This window comes from Acanthaster planci, linkage group LG07, assembly GCF_054643075.1.
Source record: "Acanthaster planci isolate LZ-2023a linkage group LG07, COTS_SCS, whole genome shotgun sequence".
NCBI classification, from domain to species: Eukaryota; Metazoa; Echinodermata; class Asteroidea; order Valvatida; family Acanthasteridae; genus Acanthaster; species Acanthaster planci.
In genome coordinates, this window is record NC_141783.1 from 16,965,876 (window position 1) to 16,990,008 (window position 24,133).

Genomic DNA, 24,133 nt, shown 5'->3' on the forward strand with positions numbered 1-24,133 from the left:
AACATCTGTGATGCAGCCTTGCCGTGACTTTCTAAATTGGATTATATTGGTACCCTATGCACGTTGCATTCAGATGGCAGAATTTGATATTTATTCTATCCGATTTCAAACGTTCACAAGCATGCACTTGGATTCCAAATGTCTGCGCCCAGGACGGCGTCAAATTTCTCCGCCCCAAGGAGTAGAAGTTGTGACTAGACTCTTTTGAAAATAATCTTGGCAGCAAGCCGCTAGTGCTTGATAACGGATTGTGCACACCGCACCTGTGATGATACAATATTCAGATCAGCATGCTTGCATACACTTACGTCTTGGAAATCTCATTGGAGCAGTATAACTTTTCAAAATTTGCTCTCTAGACTTTCCTACAAGTAAGGAACCAATGTTTATTGTCAGCAGCACAACTGTTGTAAATATATGCATGCACCAAGTGCAGAATTCAACTGTGATGTGAGGTGATTAAGGATGCTACATGTAATGGACCTTACTCCCAAGTCTGCCATATTGAATTGAAAGCAAGGGAACCTAAGTCTATGAGAATAAAAATAAAAGCTCTCAAAGAAAGTTTCTTACAGATTAATTTTACTTACGATATATTGGTTTTACATTCGTGATGTATTACATTCAAATGGTTTAAGCAGCTTACAAAAAATGAAAGTTAGGCATGGAACCCAAAACACTTTGGCACCACCCTTTTTGATAGATTACATTGAATTAGATTCAGGAACACGATCAAAAATGGCTTCCTTGTGAACAAGTCGATTAGATATGTAAAACAGTGGTTCTCCCGTGCGTGACCACCAGTATTAAATGAGACGCTGCCATTTGTTCAAACATATTAATATTCACACAAACAGTCTAATATACATCAAATGGCTACTCCCTCATTGACACAAGATTCAAAGATAAAAGTGAGAACATGATGCGAGAAAGAAAAAAACAAAACAAAACAAAACAACAATTGCGCAAACAAGAGAGGGAATCCGCACTCAGAGATTTACAAAAACTAAATCACTGATTTACAGTGTCAACAAATTTCTTTTTAAAGACCCAATAAAGCCAATGAAGTATTGATGTCCTAGATCTTTAGCTTCCTTAAGTCAATAAAAATATATCTGCCCTGAGCTGAAGTGCACCCCCATTGGCAAAAGAAAGACGTGGCTAAAAGCGGGTTCTTGCACGTGTTCTGCGTGTACGTAAAGACCATACATGCTATGAATTAGTTACGTGTACTCAGCATGCTCCGCGTCAAACACGCATATACTTGCGCGCCTCATCAGGCGCCCGTGCAGAGAGTACCAAAAAAAACCCCCGCACTCTTTTGTTCCGCTCGGAGCAGATACTGGCGGCTAGGCAATACTATTAATATGTGTTTGCGATCTCCAAGAGTCTGATCAGTGTACTTAAACTAATAAGTGCCATAAAATTGCATGTACATAACTGGAAGTACAGCAATTGGAGACAGAAGTTGAGCTTATCCAAACCACTTTATCAAAATAAGCAAACATTTTAAAGTGCAAGTCCCAATAGATGCATGTATGTCCACCTTGTCGTCAATCATGATCGAAGTCATGAATAACTGAAAGCCTCATTTTAAGTCTAGACAATTTTCCACGCACTGATTGCTTGTAGACACTGGCATTTGTCAATAGTTATGAATAACACATACAGGAGAAAACAGAGTACGAAGAGGGCAGCAATTTGCGAAATACAACCCTGGAGCAAAGTGGAAAAATTGGCTTAGCCGACAAATGAAGAAGACTTGAGAAGCATACGCAGATGGCAAGGGAACCTGAATTTAACCTCCATGGTCAAGTAAACAGACAGGTACATGTACTGGTATATCTAGGCAGGTAATACTGCTCTTGCAGTCAGCAGTAATGAAGTGTTTGAGGGACATTTTCAAAAGTGTTTTAGAGAATTTCAAGAACCAAAACCTCTCGGGTGAACTCTTTTTTAAAAATAAAATATCTGCTTATTTCATTGATCCTTTCATTCTGCAGAATAGAAAAGTGCCATCACACCAAATGACGTTCACTTAGTATCTGGCTATCTTCAGTAGCTTGGAAAATTCACAATTACAAATCCTTCCACCCACCCCCCCAAAAAACCCACAAGATATACTAAATACTCCATTGTTTTATGTACAAGAAACACATAAACCACAGGTGTCCCACAAAAATCAGTAATTTGCACAGCTGAGAAGTGGCCCATAGATGCTTAGAGGATTGCTTTGGGCAAACATTAGGAGACACCCTGACAATCTTCTGAGCTGATAACCAGGTCAATCTTTCCGGACTGGCGAAAGAAGCTGATGAGAGCCTGGACATCTGTTTGCCGGAGGCAAGTCATTGCTTCGCATACACGTCCATGTAGGTTAAGGCAATAGTTATGAAATGTAACAAGGGGGCACGGGGTGGTGAAAAATATTTGCAGGGGTGATCTGTGATCTCTCCCGGAAGAGCAAAAACTTGAGGGACAAGAGATTGAAGTACAACTATTCGAGTAATGCGGCTTGAGGATTTCTTCAGGCAGTGAGAAAACATGTGCCAAGGTACTTTTCAGCTTATAGTTTCTTTGCAGGATTAAAAAACAATTCCTCTCACGTATACAGTATCAGGAACTGACATTTACTTCTCTTTTCTCTTCAGATGGGTGAGCAGTCCATACATGTACACCATTAAGCCATGCCCAAGAGCAGATCCAGAGGGGACACACCCAGCACACACTTTATTTTCTGAATTTTTTTTGGGGGGGGGCACCTTAAATTTCTTTTGCCCTAGCTTTTTGGTTTGCTCCCAATCGGATATTCAATAACTTGGGAAAATACGCAAGTTCCTCACTTCTTTTTTTCCTTCTTAGGATCACCTTAATCTTAGGGCACAGCCTTAGCGCCCCCCTCCCCTTGGGGCACCCCTGCAGCTGCTACTGGCACTCTTTAGTATACTCACTGGCACACCGCGAAATATTGAGGGAAGGCCATGTCTTTGCAAAGCAAAGAACCATTCTGTGGTTGAAACTCACTGTGTACAGGTTTGTGCACAACTCTGACCTATTTCTGTTCGCATGCACACTCTTTGCATGTGTGCTGGGTGCATGAAAGACTTCCCACCACCAACCTGTCTCCTCTTTGCCAGAGAGGGTGCACTTCAACTTGGGGAGGACAGGGAGTGATGAGGTTGTGTACCATAGCCAAAGGTTGCTCATCTGTAACAGCCCTCTGAGCAACTGTGTCAGATATGTACATTGCATTTACAACTGCACGAAACATTGCCCCCTCCTCCCACAAATTCCCGGTTTCCCCCCTTCCCCAGGTGCACCCTAATAAAAAAACAGGGGAATAGATATTGAACAAGGCTAATAAAAAGTTGCCCCAAAAAACGCACCACTGAAAGCTGGTGCCCCCATAAGATGCTGGTGCCCCGTTGTGCCTCCCTCAGTAAAATCCTAGCTACGCCGCTGGTGGGGCAGGGGACAACTGGGGAGAGATTGCGGGGAGACGCTAACAGAGGCTTTTGTGTGTGATATGTCATTGCACCTGCAGGACTGGGCACATGTAGGCCATCAACTGCTTCAGTTCAGAGGTCTTGCAAGACCCACAACCCCAACCTGAAACTCAAGAAGGGACCAACATGTAAGTTACCCATGCACAGGTCAGTATTTACAGTCTTCCAGTGCAATACCCACTTAGAGATCAACATTTTGTGGAAACTTGAGTCCGGTGACTCCAGTACTCACTCATTTTAGTGGTGCAGTGCAGGGTTATGAAGTGTACAGAATATGGACGATTGCTGGGTTAACTACTGCGTTGTGTTTATTTGCAATGGGAGGCAAACAGGTGGCCCTACGGAGAAGCAATTTGGATTTATATAGTGTACACTTACATGTACAAACTGAACAGGTACTTCAACGTTTTATGCTAACCAAGCTCCTTTTCCGGCAACTTTATAGATGTATTTGTACACTGTGAGCACATGGTTATTGCTTTCCTCTTTTCAGATGTGAGTCGTGAGCCCATGTGAAGCATTTGCAGCTCAACCCTTGCCATACCTAGGAACAGTCTTAGACACATATACATGTAGGTCAAACCCATTGGCTGAAGAACAGAGCAAAGCCCATTTATGTATGCGATTTTTGTGCAACCACTTGGTCGCACCACAGCGTCGCAAACTCAAGTGTTTGGACAAATACATGGGCATGTCGTGCGATTCTTCTTGACGTAAATAGCTCACAAGGAAATCGAAAATGTCACACTGAAGTAAGTGGCCTATTTCTATGAGCCATGCCTCATCTTCTTCATTCTCTGAAGGGAAGCACGGCATTTTGTTGACTCTTTTGGCAAGTGGGACAAAACTGTCAATAGCCCCAACTACACTGAGTTGTTTTCTTTAAGCTTTTTCTTTATTGCATAAGACTTTAATTTTTAACTTGTAGTTCTTGTTGGCAAGCAGCCTGTCAGTGTAGAAAGAATGTAATCTGAATAGCAAGTCTCGCATCGGAATGACTGCTCCACACAATTTGCATTTAAGCTCCTTGGTATTTCTTTTATTTAGTTTCCTTTGTGAAGTAGACCCATATAAGGCTTAGAATGCCAGGATTCACTAGAGTGCCACATTGACACAGTGGGGAGTGCTTGACCAGCTTCGAGTACAGTGACGTGGACCTGATGGTAGCCGAGACAGCGTTGAAGGCCAAGACTTTTCCTGAAGACCACCTCAAGCTACCGGTCAAGCACACTGTCAAGTACACCCACCATTATATGTGTCGATGTATAGCTAAATCTGTGCTATCATCTCCTCAAATTGACCCAGACCACAGGCTCTATGGTCTGGCACTCTCGAGCCCTCTGTAAGTTAAATTCATCAATCTATACCCCATGTATTTCCACTGCCTTGCTTTATTTTGTTGAGTTTTATACAGCGTGCTTTTTGTTTTCTGGTTTTTGACACGCAGCCTTTGGGCCTCGGATTTGAGGAAGCAGTTCATCTGTTTATTTTATTCATTTTTGTATAAATTCATTTAGTTTTGTTTGATTTTGTTTAGATTGCATTTATAAGTTATTTCTTTTGCTTTTGGCAGATTGCAAAAGCCCATACTTTTCTTTTAATTTTCTAAAAGTTCTTCGAGTTGAATATTGCTTACAATGTGCTGGGAACCCATGTTAAATTGACGTCATCAGAATTAAACTTTCACTGTCCATCTGTTCCGTTGTTATCTTTGTTGAGTTTGTCTGATCTCCGTCATTTTCAAAAATAAAATCCAGTCTGTTTGTGACCAAGACAACAAAGGCAGTCATTATGAAACATAAGACCGTTATTGAGAGGGCAACAAGCGTGACACTGAATACCCTTACCAGTAAATGTCATACAAATGAATGGAGTCTGCGCGTGCATTGGTTCACATGCTGGTTCCTGCGCTAATGCCTTCTACAAACATTGTGCGAGTTCAGTATTCACTTCGGTGCTCAATACTGAATACGAAGCACCGTACAACACAAGTAATTGTATAGTGTTGGGACCGCAGAAGAATATAAAGATAGTAAACACTCAGCAATGGCAAGCTGTTCAGAGGAAATTTTGCCACCTTCTCTTGGAGTTGTTCTCAATATCATTTATTAGGACAGACTAGGTAAAATTTAAAGAAACATTGAAATTGGACACAGATACACTATGCAGCACCTGAAAATGTTGGTTGACATCTGTCACACCACCTGCCATGGGCAATCTGACAAGCAGAAGAAATTAAGTTTTGAGGGTGGACAATTAGATGACAGGTGTGTATCAGACTGGAATTGAATCTTGGATATCATGCTTAAGTCATTATAAAAACTGCAAAACTGGTCCATCTACCAGGTTACATCGATGCCATTTTGAGAGACAATGTGACGAACAAAACAAAGCCCTGCAGACAAATCCAGTGACCATGGTAATGCCACCCCTGGTCATTTGCGGTGGCCCCCTTTAATGGCAGTAATCTTTATGACAACTGTTCCATGTTAGTAGCTTCATACAACACCCGACACAATGCTGACCACCACTGAAGCGGGCCACCAGGAATGTCCAATAAACGTCAGTGAATTCGTCTATAGCCACAGGAGGAGATGCTGCTGCAGGTTGAGTTTCCTCTCAGACGATAAAGAATCCAAGCCATGTGCTGGGTGAGAGGCAGCCCGTGATAAATTGCATACCATTAGGCTTCTGAACTTTTTTTCGGATGCACACTGTGGGAATACAAGTGGGCCCTTGGTAATGTGGAAAAACAACTTATGACCCATTGTCGCTTTCTGGATGATACCCTAAACTGCGGAGCACTAGTCTTAAACTTGGAGGGGGGAGGGGGTTGGAACGCTGATGCCGGAATAGCAAAAGAGGTGGAACCAAGTTCACATTGATGGAACAAGTCACTGGATGTCAGATCCTCGGCAATAGGATCCAGTCTCAAATTTCAGGAGAAACTGTAGAGGACAGGGCAAATGTCTGCAAGGCAGCTTAAGCGATATGCAGTCCCGTACAGATTTTCCAAGAGCTTTAGATAGTAAAAACATTTGCTGAGTTGCTGATGGGCGCCAGCGTGGGAATTCGCATTATCCTCTTCCTCACCAGGATGTTTTGAATTCTCTCCTTTTTTTCCTTCTCTGAATTTGGGGGGAATTTCGGCTGTGTGGTTTCTGTGGAGCTGAGGTTTATTTCGCTTTTGTACGAGGCTTGCCCAAAGCTCTAGGTTGTTTGGTGGACACAAGGTTGGGCAAAAGATGTTGGATTCTCAGTCCTCCAATTCTAGCGACTAACACTAAATGCCAACTGCGATAGCAATATTAAACAAAGATGTCTCTCCACACTCTCAGCATTTTCCCGCTGACTCTACGCCCCTTCTTCAATAACTGACTTGTTCGCAACTTGACAATTTGCACTCGTCCGTCCCCCACAACAAACCCATGAGCTAAAAAAGAATGAAGAAAAGATACAGTGTCACCCGAGTATTTGGAGGTGATGAATGAGTCTGAAGCAGACCCTGTTAGCGCCAGTAGTAATGGCTTAGCAAAGCTGTCTCACAAGAGGGCACCACGGCATACAACGGAAGGCCACATGCCTTCCTCAACAAACTTGTGCGGTGACCAGACTTAGTCTTGTCACGACTGTGGAGGCACCAGGTTCGCATGCAGGCGATATGCGGACTCTCAATACATGTATGTGTATCTCCTTTCCTCGACCGACTGGGTACTTCTCCAGTCCGAAGGCGGCGCCACCGCAGTAACTGCAGATTGGATCAGTCTATACCAAGTTGGCACATCAAGGTGTTCGGGATGCCTGATTAGTGATGGAAAATGGGACAGTGATGACAGATGATAAAGATGTAATGATCTACGACAACAGAGAGGGTGAATCTCTTAGGAGTGTTGTTTGTGATAATTTCTCATGGACAGTACTTGCAGTATATTCAGAGATGTACTGGACATCCTTCCAATAGCAAAGTATTAAGAGCCCATCAAAGGGCCAGTCTTAAATGCTTGATAAAGCATTGGCTGGCTTTGGCCATACTTATCTCAGGAATAAGGAAATTGTTAAACATTCCATAACATGGCTCGAGGGGTCTTAAAAAAAAGAGGTAAACTTGTTGAACAAACTCTTTGGAAATTTATACTTTTTAAAAACTGCTTTGATTTTGTAATTTTGTTTACAACCGGCTCAGAAGAATGAATGCCGATGCCTTCCAACTCCAGCACTGCACCCAACCTCCTGTCACCTGGTCGTATTCTCTCGTGACGGGTTCAAAGCAAACAACACAGTACAGTCAAACCTCGTTAATAAGAGGTCTTTCGAACTGGGCAGATTACTTTGTTATGACAGGAACCTTGTTTTATCAGGAATGAAAACAATGAAAAACAAAGCATTTGGACCTTAACATTTCCTTGTTATAAGCAAAATCTTATATTCAAGTCGATTCAATTCAATAATTTATTCATCAAGCCAGTATGAAACTTTGTTTCTCGGTTTGCATTTTACATATAAAAACAACCAAATTTTCAAATTAAAGACACACAATATTAAAATGAAGAAATTTAAACCAACATTATAAAAACAGGACACACTGGAGAAATTATTGTTAAAACACAAAATAGCACAAGGTACAAAGGAAAAGCAAAAGCGATTTGTTTTAGTGTAAGGACACAATACTGGCTAACAAAAATGGGACACATAGGTAAAAATTCAATCTAGTGAAAGGTGTTTAATTTACTTTTAAATTATGAGAATGGACCACCCTCTATCAGAAAATAGCAATGGGAAGATAATCGGCCCAAGAAATTTTCTTCCATGCAGTGCTTTCTGTAGAGGGGGGCCTCATAAGTTAACGTTGGTTACGGTGTCCACTTTGCAGTCAACCATGCAATAATAAAAGTCAAAGAAAAACAATGTGGAGTTGTATTGTTGTGGTTAAGCTTTTCCTCCTTTCTGAAAGTCATCTTTAAAAAAATGCTAATTGTTACTAATTTTACGATATCTTAATAAGGTGGACACCGTAACTAACGTTAACAAGTGTACTTTTTCACACACAATTTTAAATGATTTGCAGTTTGACGACTTGAGGAAAACAGCTGGTTGCGAAGCTTGCAAGTACTTCAAAGAGGACATTATCATTGACAACCAAAGAACAGATACCCTCAATTTCAAAGATCTTTGTCCTGTAGTTTAACGTTAGTTACAAAAATGACACGGACACCAAAAATTTCGAATCAAAGCTAACATTTCATGTGACAAGTTTATTATGACTTGCTTTACTGGAGCCCTCAAGGTAGTTGCCTCACCTTCAGAAAATTGCCTATGTTACTATGTGCAGGTGTTAATACATAAACATGTTTTTTCATTTCTTGGGAGCATCTCTGTGATCTACTCTGATAAGCCACTTCATCCTATTTTTAGATGCCCTATATGCATGCAAGAAGGTTGCACATGAGCTTCACAGAAGTTGCAATCTTTGACATTGTGAACTTAAGTACATGTATGTATATTTAAATGTGCACCATTTCCAACATTAAACAATTCTGAGGAACAAGTAAATTGAGTCAATGACTATTTTATTTTTCATTCTAATCTTGTTTCTTAAAAACTGTATTTCATTGTGGAGGCTATACACTGACGATCCCATCTGAAGAACATCGCACATCTCATTAAATGAATTTCATTGAATTTATTCAGTTCTTGCCACCTGGGTGACTCATCTTTGCTGAAAAACTGATGAACTTTTGACTACAGACCTTAGACAAACCTCTGATGACATACTTAGACAAAACTACTTTTGGCAATAAACGTTTAAAAATACTTATTAGCATAGACACTGTATAGCGCATTAATTTTACCTACTTCTTTGCTGTCCAAGTGAAAGTAACGCAAAGATGGATCTGGAATAAGTGAACTTGGATTAACAACACACAGAATGAATTTCCTGTTAACGGTCAGATCTTTTTCCCAAACAAAACTTTGCTTATTTTTATTTGGACGATCCATGCAGTATATAACTGCCAGTTCATCAGTAATGATGCGCTTGATGGCACCTGGATACCATGCATCCTCAAATGCGACTACAACTATATCCCCTGCAGTGAGCTGGCGATTGGCAGGCTCTTGTGGGGTCCTGAAATTACAGAAATGGCAACAGGAATGGTTGAAATCAAATAATCTTTGATTTAATTACTACTAAAGCTTCTTTCACAAGGACATGTGAATCTACAGACATATAAGCTTGGATTAAATGATGATCTAATGATGATCAAAATTCCCATTAGTTTATGAGTGTGCTTCAGTATGGTAGGAACCTGTGACAGCGGAGTTTGTGTCCCATAGAAAGGCACTCGTAAACAAACCTTGGTGTCATCAGTACAGGGGTCTATTGCATTACCTGCTGGCGTTTTCAGGAAGGTCTGCATCATCTGATCCAACCATTGAATCTTTTTCTCCTTTCTGGCTTCTGAAATAAGATAGAAGAAAAATAAAATTTAAATAGAACAATTTTTTAACATAACCAGCAGTGGCTTGATTTGTAGAAGAGCCTGGGGCCACATCAGCGTGGGTTAAATAAATGTACTGTCTTTTCCTACTAGGAATCAACATTTCCACAGACAATTGTATTACCTGCTCGGGTTGTTAGGAAGGGTCGCATCAGGCAGATCTCTTGAGATGTCTCCTCTTCCATAAAACTCAATCACCCTATCAACTACACCTGTTGGGAGTGCATCACTCCTCCTTTTCCTTGTATCCAATTGACGGACATCATCGACCCTAGCAGCACGTTTGGTTTAATCCAAGTCCAAGATGTTTTCTCAGATGCCGCCTGTATCCATGGGTGTATTTCCGCTTCACGGACAGGGCTGCTGCTAATACCCGTTTCCTGTGCAAGGAAGACGTATTTCTTTGCTTGTTGATACCCAACACTGCGTCTTTGATGTTCCCACACGACTCTTTGGCGAACTGCAGAAATCTTCTTGATCTTGGACTAGCGCTAATTCCTTTCTCTTTTAGTTGCTGTTTTTTCTTTGGAGTAGCTTTGTGAATTAATCTTGTCAACACTTCTGCATACTGTCTACTGTTTTTTGGCATTGCTTGCTTGGCACGGTACACAGCCTTGCGAAAACTACCACTAGAGATTGATACAGGTATCTGTCGTGCCTCTGACGAGTGTGTTAATGGTGGTGTTGATTTGATGGAGGATGTCCTTTTCTTCTTTTCGGCATACTTTGCCCTGCGTTTTTCATTGGTCTTCCGCTTTGCCTGTGCTGTTTGCTTTGCTCTTTGATTCTGTTTCTGTCTTCTCCATTTGCTTCTCTGTGCTTCTTTTGCAAGACGAGTTTTGGGTGCTGCTGCCTTCTTCGCTTTACTTGAATTTGGCACTGCTGCATTTCTCTGACGAAATTTTCGGACACGAAGTCGGGTTGTCTCGCGATATTGAGCTTTTTTCTCCTCTGTTAAATTTGAAAGATACTCTTTGACCCTCAAGTTTTCAGATGCGCAATGTAATTTATAGAGAGTACGATTTTGTTTGATGCGCTGCCGGTATTCCCTCTGGTACTGTGCATTAGTCTTCCTTTTTTTTGGAGGTTCATCCTGTGCTATCTCGTGCTGTCCATCCAACTTCCTCTTCATCACTCGAAGACTATAGCGAGGTGGGTTATCAGCCATTTTGTACTCTGTACCTGTTGTATAAATTACCAAAAAAAACCAAAGTAGAAACTCGAAATGTATTCAACCCATAAAATCTACCAATTAAAAAAACTGCTATTGCCCTTTCTATTTTTGAACAGTCTGGATAAAAGATGCCATTGCCAATTACAAACAAAATTTAAGAAATAAAAAGCGCAGTAAAAATACAACCATACAAACAGAAAGAGGTAAAACACTAATGTGAAAAAAAATAAACACAAAAAGACATGTCACAGGGATTCTGACTAGGCCTAATTAATTATTATTATTATTTATTCATGCCAAAAATTCAATATACATCACAAGCAAGATGGGCATAGGGGAGACAAAAGTAATACGGAATCACTGTGGTCACAGACCTGTCTCCCCACATCAAGATGTGGGAAATTAACAAATTAATAAAATAAGTATACTGTATATACATGTACATGTAAAAACACTGAACATGAAGACATTAAGAATAAATTTTAAAAAACACACATTTAAAAAATACTTTATGGCACCTTGTATAAATTAAACAATAAATAAATAAATACATCCAACAATAAAGCGTTACTTCTTCTGTAATTAAATATTTAAAAAGCAGAATAATAATAAAAAAAAAAACAATTATGCGGGCACCATGGCAAGAATGTCTCCTTGCCTACAAAAGTACAAAATACATGTGTGCAAACATCTGAGAAACATAAAAAAAAAAAACTCAAACAGGACCCCAGGGGTTCCACAAAGGCAAGTTCCCCTATGTAAACATCACTTGCCTACGTGTTACATCAACTTCGCTCCATTTAATTTTAATTCACTGCGAACTCGCCCCCATACTATTGGATGACAAATGGGGCGAATTTTAATACGAATGGGGCGAAGTCGAAAGTGCCGGTATTCAGTCGGGGCGAAGTTGTCCGCTGTCACTAACGTTATACGAACTCACAGAAAACGAATTTCAAAAGTGCAATTTAGCCCCGTCAACTAGTAATATCATTGCATAAGGACACTACTTGGAATGCCAACTCGTAAAACAACAGGATTTGACATTTTCAATCACTGTAAAAAAATATTCTTCCGTTCGTTACGAAGAACGTTTAGAATGGCTGTCCGCTGAAACTAACGTGAAAAAACCACCCAAAACTTCAGTCTACGAATTGCATTTACAACAAATAACGAAACCTCAAACATGGAGAAATGTATCATTCACTCTGACATATTTAACTCGGACATGAACTTATGTTCTTCGCTGATTTTTGTATATTTTACACAAATGTCAAGTGTTTCTTACGTTCGTGACTGCGGACACGTACACCATTTGTAAAATATCACGGTGTGTAACGAACGCGAAACACTGATGATTTCGTAAACTTGGCACGGCTATTCTTTAAGTTTGTTCATTTTTGTGATGGACTTTAGCTTAAAAAGTGTAAATTATTTGTCGTTTTGCAATTTCAAGAGGGACTTCAGATGTTTACTATTTTTTTCTTCCGTTCGTTAAACATGGACACGATTCACACGAAACCATCCACGCGGTCCGCTACAAAGCCCCAAAATCACCCATTGACTATCCATTAAAATCTTCCCTTTTACAATGCCATCTGACCTCTTTTCACAAAAAAATACAGAAAATAAAATCTATTTAAGTTGATACAAACCTTTTGGCTGCTCTTTTTCCGGATATTGGCTGCTATTTTCCTGATTGTTGGAGGGAAAGCTGTCGCGCGCAGCAACTTCCTCCGTTCGTTACAAAAAAGGCGCGAAAGCGGCGCGCGGTGGACACGGTGCTTAAAATAGCTTTATCTCGGAAAAGACGTAATCGAGCCTAAAACAATTGACCTTTAGGTCATCCATGCAGGGTACCATTGCACGTGTACGTGTACGACCACTAGTCAGACTGCGTTGATCACCAGTTAAAACATGTGGACATTTTACGTTAGTTACAAAGTGGACACGAAAATTATAGCGATCGATGTGTTGATGTTTTCTCATCCTCGAGGGTAATTATGGTCTAGCACACATTTTACACGATGTTTATTAAGCTCATTTCGAATAAAAATGGCTTTTACAGGTAAGGGTGAGGCTTGCAAATGATGATTCTGGCCCTTTTCGTCATGGTATGGTGTGGTGGACACGATGTGAAACGAACGTTAACGCAGGTTCAGCTGCCATTTTGGAGCGTGGATTTATTTATTTTTTTTTTGTAAAGGGCCAAAATATTACTTCATTGCTTTACTCAAAAATATGACCATTGTGATAAAATACGTGAGCTATAAGTAAAGTAATTGAGTTCATTAAATTTTGTTCAAGCAATGTCCCATTTTTGGGCGCCATTTTGAACTAAAATTTGCTCTTCAACGTGAATAAAAATTATAGACTCGCATTTACACTGAATTATTTATCTTTATCTCTCAAATACATGTACAACTATAATCTCAAGCAAACATAGCTTGAAAATGGTTACATCATCTGATAAATTAAAGTTCATTTTTTGCATCATGAAAGTTGGCCAGTATTGTGACCTTACACTTTAAGCTTCAGTTGACGTAATCTTCCTGACTTGATAAAGTTTAAGAGTGGTCGAAGTGGGTGTGTATCATCAAGCAATAATGTTTTTGCCAACATTGCCACCTCGTAAATTGATTTAAAATCCAGAACATTATCTCCCCTAATTTTTCCCATGGATCTAATAATTCTGTCCATTTTGCCAAGATTCTTCGCCGCAAGGCCACCTTCCCGTGCTACATAACAAAATGCACGACACACTGAATGGCACATCGATAAAAACATCAAGATAATATCCCGATCAACATTAAATAATTTCAGTTCCTTTGAGTTTTCCTCAGGAAATAAATCCTCTGATTAGCCTTCGCACATAATGTTTGCATATTGATAGTCCATCAAGCGATTATCTACATGAAACCCAAGTGTAGTTCCCAAGACCTCATACATGTACTCTTACATGCTAATTGTAACCTTTGTTTTGTTTACATCGTACATTTGCATGTGACCTTGAGTACCTTTCACTCTCAGTAGTGAGATTTGCATACGGAGCCGGCTACCACAAGGGATTATGGGGTGATCTTTTTACACATGCAAGACAGGCGAAGAATGGAGTGCCACAGTCTGAAACCGTCTCTTGCCTCATCCTAAACAAAAGCCTGAGTGAATGCAAGTCTACCTGGATCAAACGACTCTGAAAACCAGATTGTATTATTTTTACCACCAAGATGTTCGCTTGAGAAACCATTTCATTAAATACATTCATCGCTCTGGTAGATGTGGAATGAACTTTGTGTGATTATTGTTTACATTGGATTCAAGACTCATGCGGCAGAACTGTGAGTTATTCCTGAGAGTTTAAGGTTCGAGTATGAGGACTAGATAGACCTCGGGATTGAAATAACAGACAATAACTGTGGACACAATATGACCATCAAATAGCAATAGATTTTGCAATAGAGAACTTCTGTTTCTTCTAACTTTTCTAAATAATATTAAATTTTCTTGTCATTGAAGCTATGCAAACTACAAACACCACACAGAACCATTTTTCTATGAATTTGAACTGGATGTCAAGAAAAGAAGACAACGCAAGTATCCTGCTAAAAAGGGACTGCTAACCAAAGTGACGTGTATGTGTAAAATGGTGGATGCGTCAATGTTCATCAAGTTAGAGGACAATAATCTACCCGCTGATAAACAAGGAGGGACTGTCACCTGCAGATGCAGAAATGTGAATTGATGACAATGGGGAGCGAGTTTTCCAAATTCCAGGACCAGGGTTTACACTCAAATCTGACCCTTCCAGGATCATTTACGCCTTCAACTAGGTACCTATAACTACTTGCAGTACAGGCCTTACTCCTGCCGTGTTGATAAAAGAGACTTCTACAATCACACTCCTTCCAAAACACTGTAGGCAAAACACCAGGTACATGTATACCAGTGGGCAGAAATCAGCACAACTACATCTCGGGAGGTACTAGAATTGATATTAAAGGGGTGTTACCCCTTCATCACTCTGCATGTTACAAACTTTGTAAGTACTTTGTCATTCTATAAAAGGGGCAACATCCTAAACAACTAACTACGTGTAGTTCATTAACGACGGTTATTTATGGGCTGACTGTACCGATAATGAAACCTGTAATAAGAATGACATAAATAAAGCAAGGCCAGAATTTTACACTTTTCAAGATATTTTCAAACACTGCAAAACAGTTGTGACTCAAAGAGTCACTTGGGAAATTTTTTGACAGATTGACAAAGCAATCTGAAGAAACTGCCATACAAACAATAAAATATATTTGTGGTTAGCTATCGTCGTGATCTGGTTATGATTTCTTTTTGAAAATTGTTCTTAAAATTATTACCATTTTCAGGAAGGGTCAACCTCATGCTGATTGCAGAATGCTTTTGACATGACCGGAATTGTGGAATAAGCATATTTTTGATTTGACCTTTCATGAAAACAGCAACAAAATGTCACCGTAATTCCACAAAAAGCAAGAAAGTATTTTTATGTCGTGCACATGATGACAAATTGCCTTAAAATTGATTTGGACATTGCACAATCACAAGACTTCATCTATCATATTTTCTTGTGCCTGCTCAGCTCCAATGTCTCCCTCTGTGAGTTGTGCATCTTCTTGAGCTAACTAAAGGGTGATCTCTGCATCGAAGTCCAAACAGTAAGACTCCAAAGCCCTTTGTTTAATATCCTCATGATATACTGAAGTGCATTCTGCATTTCTTTATCTTGAATATTTGCTGTGCTTGATTTTTAATAACAGTGACCTTTTAATATTTCCACAATCATGTTGTGGATGGCAAAAGCATTTTGCTTTCATTCTCTGTGATGTATAATTTTAGTTCCTTCAAATATTCAGTAGAGCATCTGAGATGAAGTCAGTATATTGAGACCTAATGTCACAAGCGCGGGTACTGAAATGCTTCAGGTTATTGGTTTGTCTTTCTCCACTCCTGAAGTATAAAAATATCTGCCTCTGGACAACTCACATATCCTTGTGATCATAGGATTGTTCGAAAAGAAAGTACCTCTTCAGAGTTAAGTGTCCCGCATCTTTTGGATTGGTTTTGATCTGCTGGATCTAGGGTACCAGCTGCTTCACAAACATTCTTCCTCCTTATCATCATCTTTTCATAACAAGTACAGGCAGTTAAATCCAGTCCTTTCCTGAAGGGACATTGAGGATTAAACGCTGCACCTGCTGAATTATTTACAGCTTCCAACTTGAAATCAGCTGCCAACTTGAAATCAGCTCCCTCTGCAGTATAACGTACACCACTAGTGTTCAGTGACGGTATCTTGATTACACATTTCTTGCATTCTGAAGGCATTTTTCCCCCGCATTAGCGAGTCAGCTACTTGTGATTCTCTGTACAGTGGATACACTCTCCCAAACCAAACTTGGGCAAACCTTGCCCTTCCTGCATCAATGAATTCTAGATTTCCAGATCGCACTCTGGTTCGGTACATGAAGATCCTGTCCAGCAATTCAACAACGCAGTCTGCCGCGAATGAATAATTGGGATTTCTGCAGTTCACGACTTACTTGAAGAAATGCGCTTGCGAAATGTCTACTGTTGTGTTAATTGTCAAGAGGATACTGCGAACAAACGATAGCAGGAGTTTGTTATTGATTCTTGAGCAATTCTGTACAATGTCCATACCTTCTGGTGGTCTGTTACCATCTTTGCACACTTTAGAGTGTTAGGCGACTTGGAAGTTGAACAAGATTACCATTTTCCTCCAGAACATGTCCCAGGTCAGATCTACAAATGCTTTTACCATGTTCATCAGTTTCGATGTGACCTTGACCTGGCATGAATAGCACCCACTCAAATTCGCCTTTTGGAACAGCAGGGATACCTGCAAGAATATGATATTCCTGGCCTCAGACCAATTCAGAACATGGACAACCATAGGTACATAGCAGTAGTCTCCTGGTCAAGCCGTATGGAAGTCCATCACATGGACACACAACAGGTGCCTACTTATTCTCACATGGGCAACTATAGGTACATAGCAGTAGTCTCCTGGTCAAGCCGTATGGAAGTCCATCACATGGACACACAACAGGTGCCTACTTATTCTCACATGGGCAACTATAGGTACATAGCAGTAGTCTCCTGGTCAAGCCGTATGGAAGTCCATCACATGGACACACAACATGTGCCTACTTATTCTCACATGGGCAACTATAGGTACATAGCAGTAGTCTCCTGGTCAAGCCGTATGGAAGTCCATCACATGGACACACAACAGGTGCCTACTTATTCTCACATGGGCAACTATAGGTACATAGCAGTAGTCTCCTGGTCAAGCAGTAAGGAAGTCCATCACATGGACACACAACATGTGCCTACTTATTCTCACATGGGCAACTATAGGTACATAGCATTAGTCTCCTGGTCAAACCGTAAGGAAGTCCATCACATGGACACACAACATGTGCCTACTTATTCTCACATGGGCAACTATAGGTACATAGCATTAGTCTCCTGGTCAAGCCGTATGGAAGTCCATCACATGGACACACAACAGGCGCCTACTTATTCTCACATGGGCAACTATAGGTACATAGCAGTAGTCTCCTGGTCAAGCCGTATGGAAGTCAATCACATGGACACACAACAGGTGCCTACTTATTCTCACATGGGCAACTATAGGTACATAGCAGTAGTCTCCTGGTCAAACCGTAAGGAAGTCCATCACATGGACACACAACAGGTGCCTACTTATTCTCACATGGGCAACTATAGGTACATAGCAGTAGTCTCCTGGTCAAGCCGTATGGAAGTTTATCATATGGACACACAACAGGTGCCTACTTATTCTCTCCTGAGCAGATATTGTGAAGATAACAACTTTGAGCTTGGCAGACAAGAACATTTCCAATTTCAATTTGAAGGGAAACTTTCTCTTTTCTTCCCAAATGTAAGTGAACTTTACCACCATCATTTGAATCTTCAATTCCGACTGAATCCCTAAGTGGGCACATGAGACAGTTTGACGACTGTTTTGTAGGGTGGTATCCAAGGATTTGATTTGGGGTACAGGGTATGTTGAGGGAAATAGATTAATGGGAAGGAAGGGCACTTGGCCTCTACTTTCGCCTGACCATGTCCAAATGTTAAAAGAAGTGATTCATAGAGTCCTGGTTACTCAGACTACCTAACTAGTCATTTAACTTACTTTAATTCGCGAAAGAATTTACATGTATTTTAAAAGTTTATATAGTCATAAATTCAGGGGCGATGGGGGTACATCCCCCTACTTTTTGACAGGTGGGATGGGCTATTAAATCACACACCCCACACTTTTTGGGTGAGAAAAAACTTACGGCCAATTGTGAAGAATTTTTTTTTTACTTCCAACAACCAATAGCGCTAAGGTGGGAGGACAATCAAAAATGCCAGAAATATGCTGCTCCGATGTAAGATTCTGCAGGCATGTGATAAACATGTAATACTTATTACGGATCCTCAAGATTGAAATAACGGACAACTGTGGACATAATACCAAGTACGTTAACATTACATATGAACAGTGCTCTTATTGACGAGGTTATAACTGTAATTCTAATGACTACCGAGAAGGTGTAACGCCAAATGGGCATTTGTAAGCGATGGAATGCCTGATTAGTGTAGGAGAAAAGCTTGCACAGACACTGTGGATGAAAATGATACGAATACCCGAATGGGTAAAACTGAATACAGTGGACTCAGCAAAGTGACCTTGTTCACTGATGAATCTGTTGGCTTGACTAGTTGATGCTGGTACTAGGTAAGCAATGAACTTGTTCCAGGCACAAGTTAGTTTGGGACAGAAATTCTGACCTTTTGAAACAAGTCACTGAAGCCAGAGTCTGTTACCGAGTTGGAGTTTAACATAGGGACGATGACCCTTGAGAATAATTTGTTCCAGATCTGTGTGACATTTGCTGCCACACTGTTGCCTTTTTTTTTTCTAACACCCTAAGACAAAGCACTGATGCGATATTTGCTACAATGTCGGGTCGTAACACACGGATGCTTGAGGGGTTTCATACATGTTTCACGTCCATGGACTAGTTTGAACTTCTACAACTTGGACCAAACCAAGGGAAATCGTTGAAGTGCAGAAATGATTATAGACAGCACCAGGTACTACATACAGACTTGGCTGTAGCCTGTTGATAGGTCCTCCCATTCGTGGTCAGGGCAAATTGGGCTTCTACATCCTATGACTTGAATTTGTTCATTTGTTTCAAAGATGGATTTGCGCCGGGGAGGTGTAAATAAATTTTGGATTTTTGCCCTGCCCGACGTGTATTTCAACACTAGTAAGCAGGAGGTCGTGGGTTCGAGTCCAACAGGAGTATGCTTGTGGTTTTTTTTCACAAGCCTTCTGGGCCTTCCCCTAGTATACAGTGTTAAAATACACGTCATGCAAGGCAAAAAATCCAAAATTTATGTTAAATTGTTGACCCCATGGCCACTTTTGACAGAAAACTTTCTAAATCCATCTAAGTCAAACATTAGAACCCAGACCTACCTTTTCTGCAAACTGTTCATTTTTGGCGATGCCGTCCACCTGCATCAGTGTCTTGGCCACGCCCACGCACGGTATGCCACTCAGTACACCCAGGTGACTGGCTATGCCAAAACCTGAGGGGATCAGAACAAGAATACTTAGGAAAGTAAACTTTGATTCCAGACAGAATGCAGTTAATAGGAGCCACAGTACAATCTTGATACTTCTAACTACTTGCAGAGAAAGGCCAAATAGGGCGGCCAACTTCTCATGCACAGCCAACCACCAAAGAGTCACCTGAAGAGTATTTGCAAATTTCTTACCGCAACCTCATATTTCTCAACACTCCAGGGCATGTCCCCAGAGCAATATTTGCAACCGTCTCGGACGGCATATACACATTCCACCTCCTCAGACTTCTCCAACTGTGATTATGCGTGTACGTTTGCAAAACTAAATGGGGATTAGCGTGTTTTCAGTCAGAGGCGAGTCGAGCTGCGCTTGACGTTTGAACCCTTTCAGCCATACCCGTGTACACAGCATACAGATAGCCAGATCACGTTTGTATATTTAGCCTCCGACAAAGAAGACGGGTGCTGTGTAATTCTAAAGTACAGGGCCAGGGAATCGTGGGCGATAGGTGCTCTATACCACACAGTCATTTTAAGTTGATATTCAAGATGGCAGGAAGGGAGGGGAGGGGTTGCTGTAGGTGCTGCAACACTCCTGCTACACTAAAGGTCCCCCTGGCTGACAAACCACCTCCTTTGCTCTGCTACTTTGCCTCGCCCATCCACCCTCAAGCCAGGCTATACATTTACTTGTATTACTGTTCTATCCCGGTTCTCTCACCTCTTGGATGAAGGATGCCATTGCCATCGACTAGAATGACCTGAAATCAAGTGTATACAGGGGTTATGCATGCCAGCCATTATTTCCGGCCAGTGACTTGCTTTTGATATGCCCAAAAGATCTGCTCATGTGTATCCCAATGGAACAAAAGCACTGACTTGGAAGATGGCTACCGCGCATAACCTCTACAAACTGTTATAAAGGCCAACTGTAATTTCCTGACTTTTCTTAACGATATATGTAAAACCTGTGCACTGCTGTGAAGTGACATATATCAACTGTCCTCATGCAAAACAGCATACAGGTAGAAAGCAACCAAAACAACGAATCATAATCTCCCAAAATACAACATGTAGTGCATAGAAGCCCCCCCCCAAAAAAAAACATGAAAACATCAAACCAGGAAGCTTTCAAAGATTTAGCAGAATCACAGAAAGTGCCAGAGAGCCCAGCTATTGTTGCCTTTGGGGGGATGCATATTCATAATTAGTACAGAAACGGGCTAAGCCATAAAGAGTATGAACGACTCGTCGCTCTCTTCACACAGAAGCAAATTCCTCTATCCATCGTATAATTTAACAGCAAGAAAACTGCATTTGAAGTTGATCACTTATGAGAGAAAAGAATCCGTGTAGAATTAATTTCAAGAAATAATTAAATACCTGTCACAAATGCATATATCTTAAAATACCATAAAAAATGAGAAACTGTCCTGTCCAATCTTCACTTTGACCGTAATTAAGGATTGGTAATATTCACATAATTTTTTTTCTTTGTAAAAACTCAAAAACTACAAGTAGGAAGATGGTATTGGCAATTCGCATGCTGTTGCCATTGTGCGTGTTGGTTTCAGAGTTGGATTTGTTCCTTTGCGTAAATGAAAAAAAAATTCAGGTAGCGCCAGTTTGGCCTTTCACTGCTTAGCGTAATGTTTATGGAGCACACCTTTGTCCCTTCCTGAAAACAAGAAAATGCCTTTTTGAATTTTGCCCAAGGAGATCATCATGATTCTCTTGCTTTTCACACCTTTGTAGATTAGGTCAGAAAGATCTCACCAAGTTGTCAGCATTGGATAGCACGTTTGATTTGATCCAAAAAACTTAAATTTGAAACAGTGGTAATTTTTGGTCAAATGTAATAAATTACCAATATGCACAATATGGCTTTTATTTCGAACTTTCTGGACAAAAACTTTCAAAGCTTTTTTTCACTGTCTTAGAGGTTTGTAAGTAACTGTTAACCACTTGATGCCAGATGACAAATTTTCCTTATTTGTTTCACAGAGGATGTGTACACACGTTTACCAAATCTTTTTTCATTTCCGGGGTTGACGCATTAACCTGTCATGCTTGGTTGGGTCAAAGTGCAATTGCAAGGTTGAAGAATATGCGGGTGAAAAACCCACCCCCAGAAGCTTTTTAGGGTAAAAAAAATCCAACGTTAACTGGCTAGTGTTGGTGACAAGTATCAGAACCGGTTCAGTACGTGGAAATGGTCCCAAACATGAGTGGAGCCTGGTCCGATGCACAATGCTGCGATTGGCGTACTGCTTTTTTATACAGAAAATATTGGTTGCTTGCCGTGTTGGCTTTCGGAGGATTCAGACAAGTTCCCATTGAGAAATCCATGGGAGCAAGTGACGAAGAAGGTATCCAAAGTTCTACACCCCAATAGAGAATATGGTGAAAAATTGCCCAAATCCCAATAGCTACCTGAGGCATTAAGTTGGGTTCTTTGTCCTTCAGTTTGTGCAGGAGGTTGAGGAAGAAATTAACTTCTCTGAATGCTAGGAAGCCAGGTATGTAAGGAGTGTCAAGGTGAACCAGCTCACAGTCAGAGTAGATTACCTGGAGAGGCATATGACAAGACACAAAACTGACTTGAGACACTAAAGTCGGGAGTTAATGGAGACACTTGACGTGCTGACAGCAATAAATGACGCTGGAGAAGCAGGAGTCCGTGGGGCCAAAGTGCTTAAATCAAAGCCGCCCGTCCCCAGTCCGGGGAGGGGGTACATGTTACCTTCACAGGCTGGTATGGAAAACAGGCAAAAATTAACAACTTGGGCTTGTTATAACATTTCTTCCTTCTGTGAAGGTCAAATAAAGACGAAGATGCAGCACAAGCCAGGAAGTGGCTTTGAACAGCCATGGTGTTCATTTCAATGCAGAGAAAGCCTGAACGAAGTTAAGACTTAGCAAGCCTTGAAAATTGATGCCCTAGTTCGGATGACATATTTGCTCAAAATGGTAAGCTAAGCTAATTCAATGGCTGCTCAATAACTCGTGTTAATTCTTACTGTCACAACTGTCGTAAAAGCTATGACTGTCCTCCAAGATGCTAATGCCATGCCGAATATTTTTGCGGCTATAAAATTTTTAAGGCAATAAATTTGTTTGTGTACAGCACAGCTACACCACAAATGTATCACATAAAGCTTGTGCAAATAAGCATTGCATGGTGCAAAGTTGCACCAAGTTTCAACAAAACCAGCTGGTCGGGCTTCATGATTTTGCATTTTACCTTCAGATCTGGGTAATCACACACTACCAGTGATGCACAGGCCAGGGTGGAACTCGTTTTGACAAAAGATACATCAACACCTCCGACACGACAGAGGCCATCAAAATCCGACTGCCAGGACTTTGTATCCTCCAACACCAGTTTCTTCTTCAATTCTTGCTGTTCACTGTACAAATTGTATGAAAAATGGTCAGTTTCACACAAAAAGAACTACCTTTGGTGTATTTCCACGGTTACTGTATCAATACAGTAAACTGTACGAAGGAAAAATTTCTTGTTTAATATACCTGAAATGATGGTAATATAAGGAACAAAGGTGGTGGGGGCTCGCATCTCAATACTACTGTTCATTTTCTGAATTCTAGCAACATCCCCCTCAAAAGACTCCTTAATCCTCCTGTTGTATAAAAGGAAGATTATTTGAAGCTTCAAAGGCAACTTTTGACTCATGTAGACCTCTGGAGGAGATGAAAACCTGACTGAAACAACGTGGAGGTGTTCTGAAAGTACCGAGAATAGGCCTCGTATTATTTCACGTACTGAACTTTTCATGTGGTGGCCATAGCGCAGTGCAGACGGTGAACGCAAATTTCAAAGCTTGGTCCTAAGGGCCTAATGCAGTTTAGGCTGGCATTTTTCTATTGGATTGCAAATATAGCATGAAATTTTGCAGGGTTGGAACTCAGACAACACAAAAAAATGAAAGTATAAAGATCCATTTTTTTTTCTCAGACAACTGACTTCGGAGGAGAAACCAAGAATTTAATTCAGTCAATTTTTTTTCAAAACACTTCAAAACCATCAGAAGAAAATGTCAATTTTTAATTTGAGTAGACGTAGTACTTGTTTTTTCCAATCTCCATGCATGTATGTTGCTGCACCTTGACGTGGTGCACTTTTAATTTTCTTCTTGTGTTTTCATGGAGCAATATTTTAAGCTCAAATTTCACAATCAATAAAACTTCATCAAACTTGTAATATTCTGATTCAAAATCTTGATTTTACATACCATATCTGCTACAAAGTGTGGATGAAATTTTAT

At 40.6% G+C, this 24,133-nt stretch overlaps 1 protein-coding gene and 1 long non-coding RNA gene across 5 annotated transcripts in view; both read right to left on the reverse strand.

The window, feature by feature from the left end:
• The window catches only part of endov (endonuclease V), a 54,231-nt gene that overhangs the window by 28,127 nt on the left and 1,971 nt on the right, over nt 1-24,133 (reverse strand). For all 4 annotated transcript variants that reach the window (XR_015425804.1, XM_022236648.2, XM_087138661.1 and 1 more), the window contains exons 2-5: nt 23,092-23,257; nt 22,281-22,415; nt 20,569-20,608; nt 19,738-19,850 (exon numbers count right to left, since the gene is read on the reverse strand). Coding sequence is in view for 3 of the 4 variants with exons in the window: in XM_022236648.2 (XP_022092340.2) it covers nt 19,738-19,850; nt 20,569-20,608; nt 22,281-22,415; nt 23,092-23,257 (454 nt within the window). In the remaining variant the exon portion in view is untranslated. The remainder of the gene's footprint in view (nt 1-19,737; nt 19,851-20,568; nt 20,609-22,280; nt 22,416-23,091; nt 23,258-24,133) is intronic.
• On the reverse strand, nt 8,725-19,731 carry LOC147798666 (uncharacterized). The gene is made up of 4 exons (XR_015425808.1): nt 12,833-19,731; nt 10,128-11,185; nt 9,895-9,963; nt 8,725-9,630 (listed from the first exon to the last, which is right to left on the reverse strand). It is a non-coding gene; the product is annotated as an uncharacterized LOC147798666 (long non-coding RNA).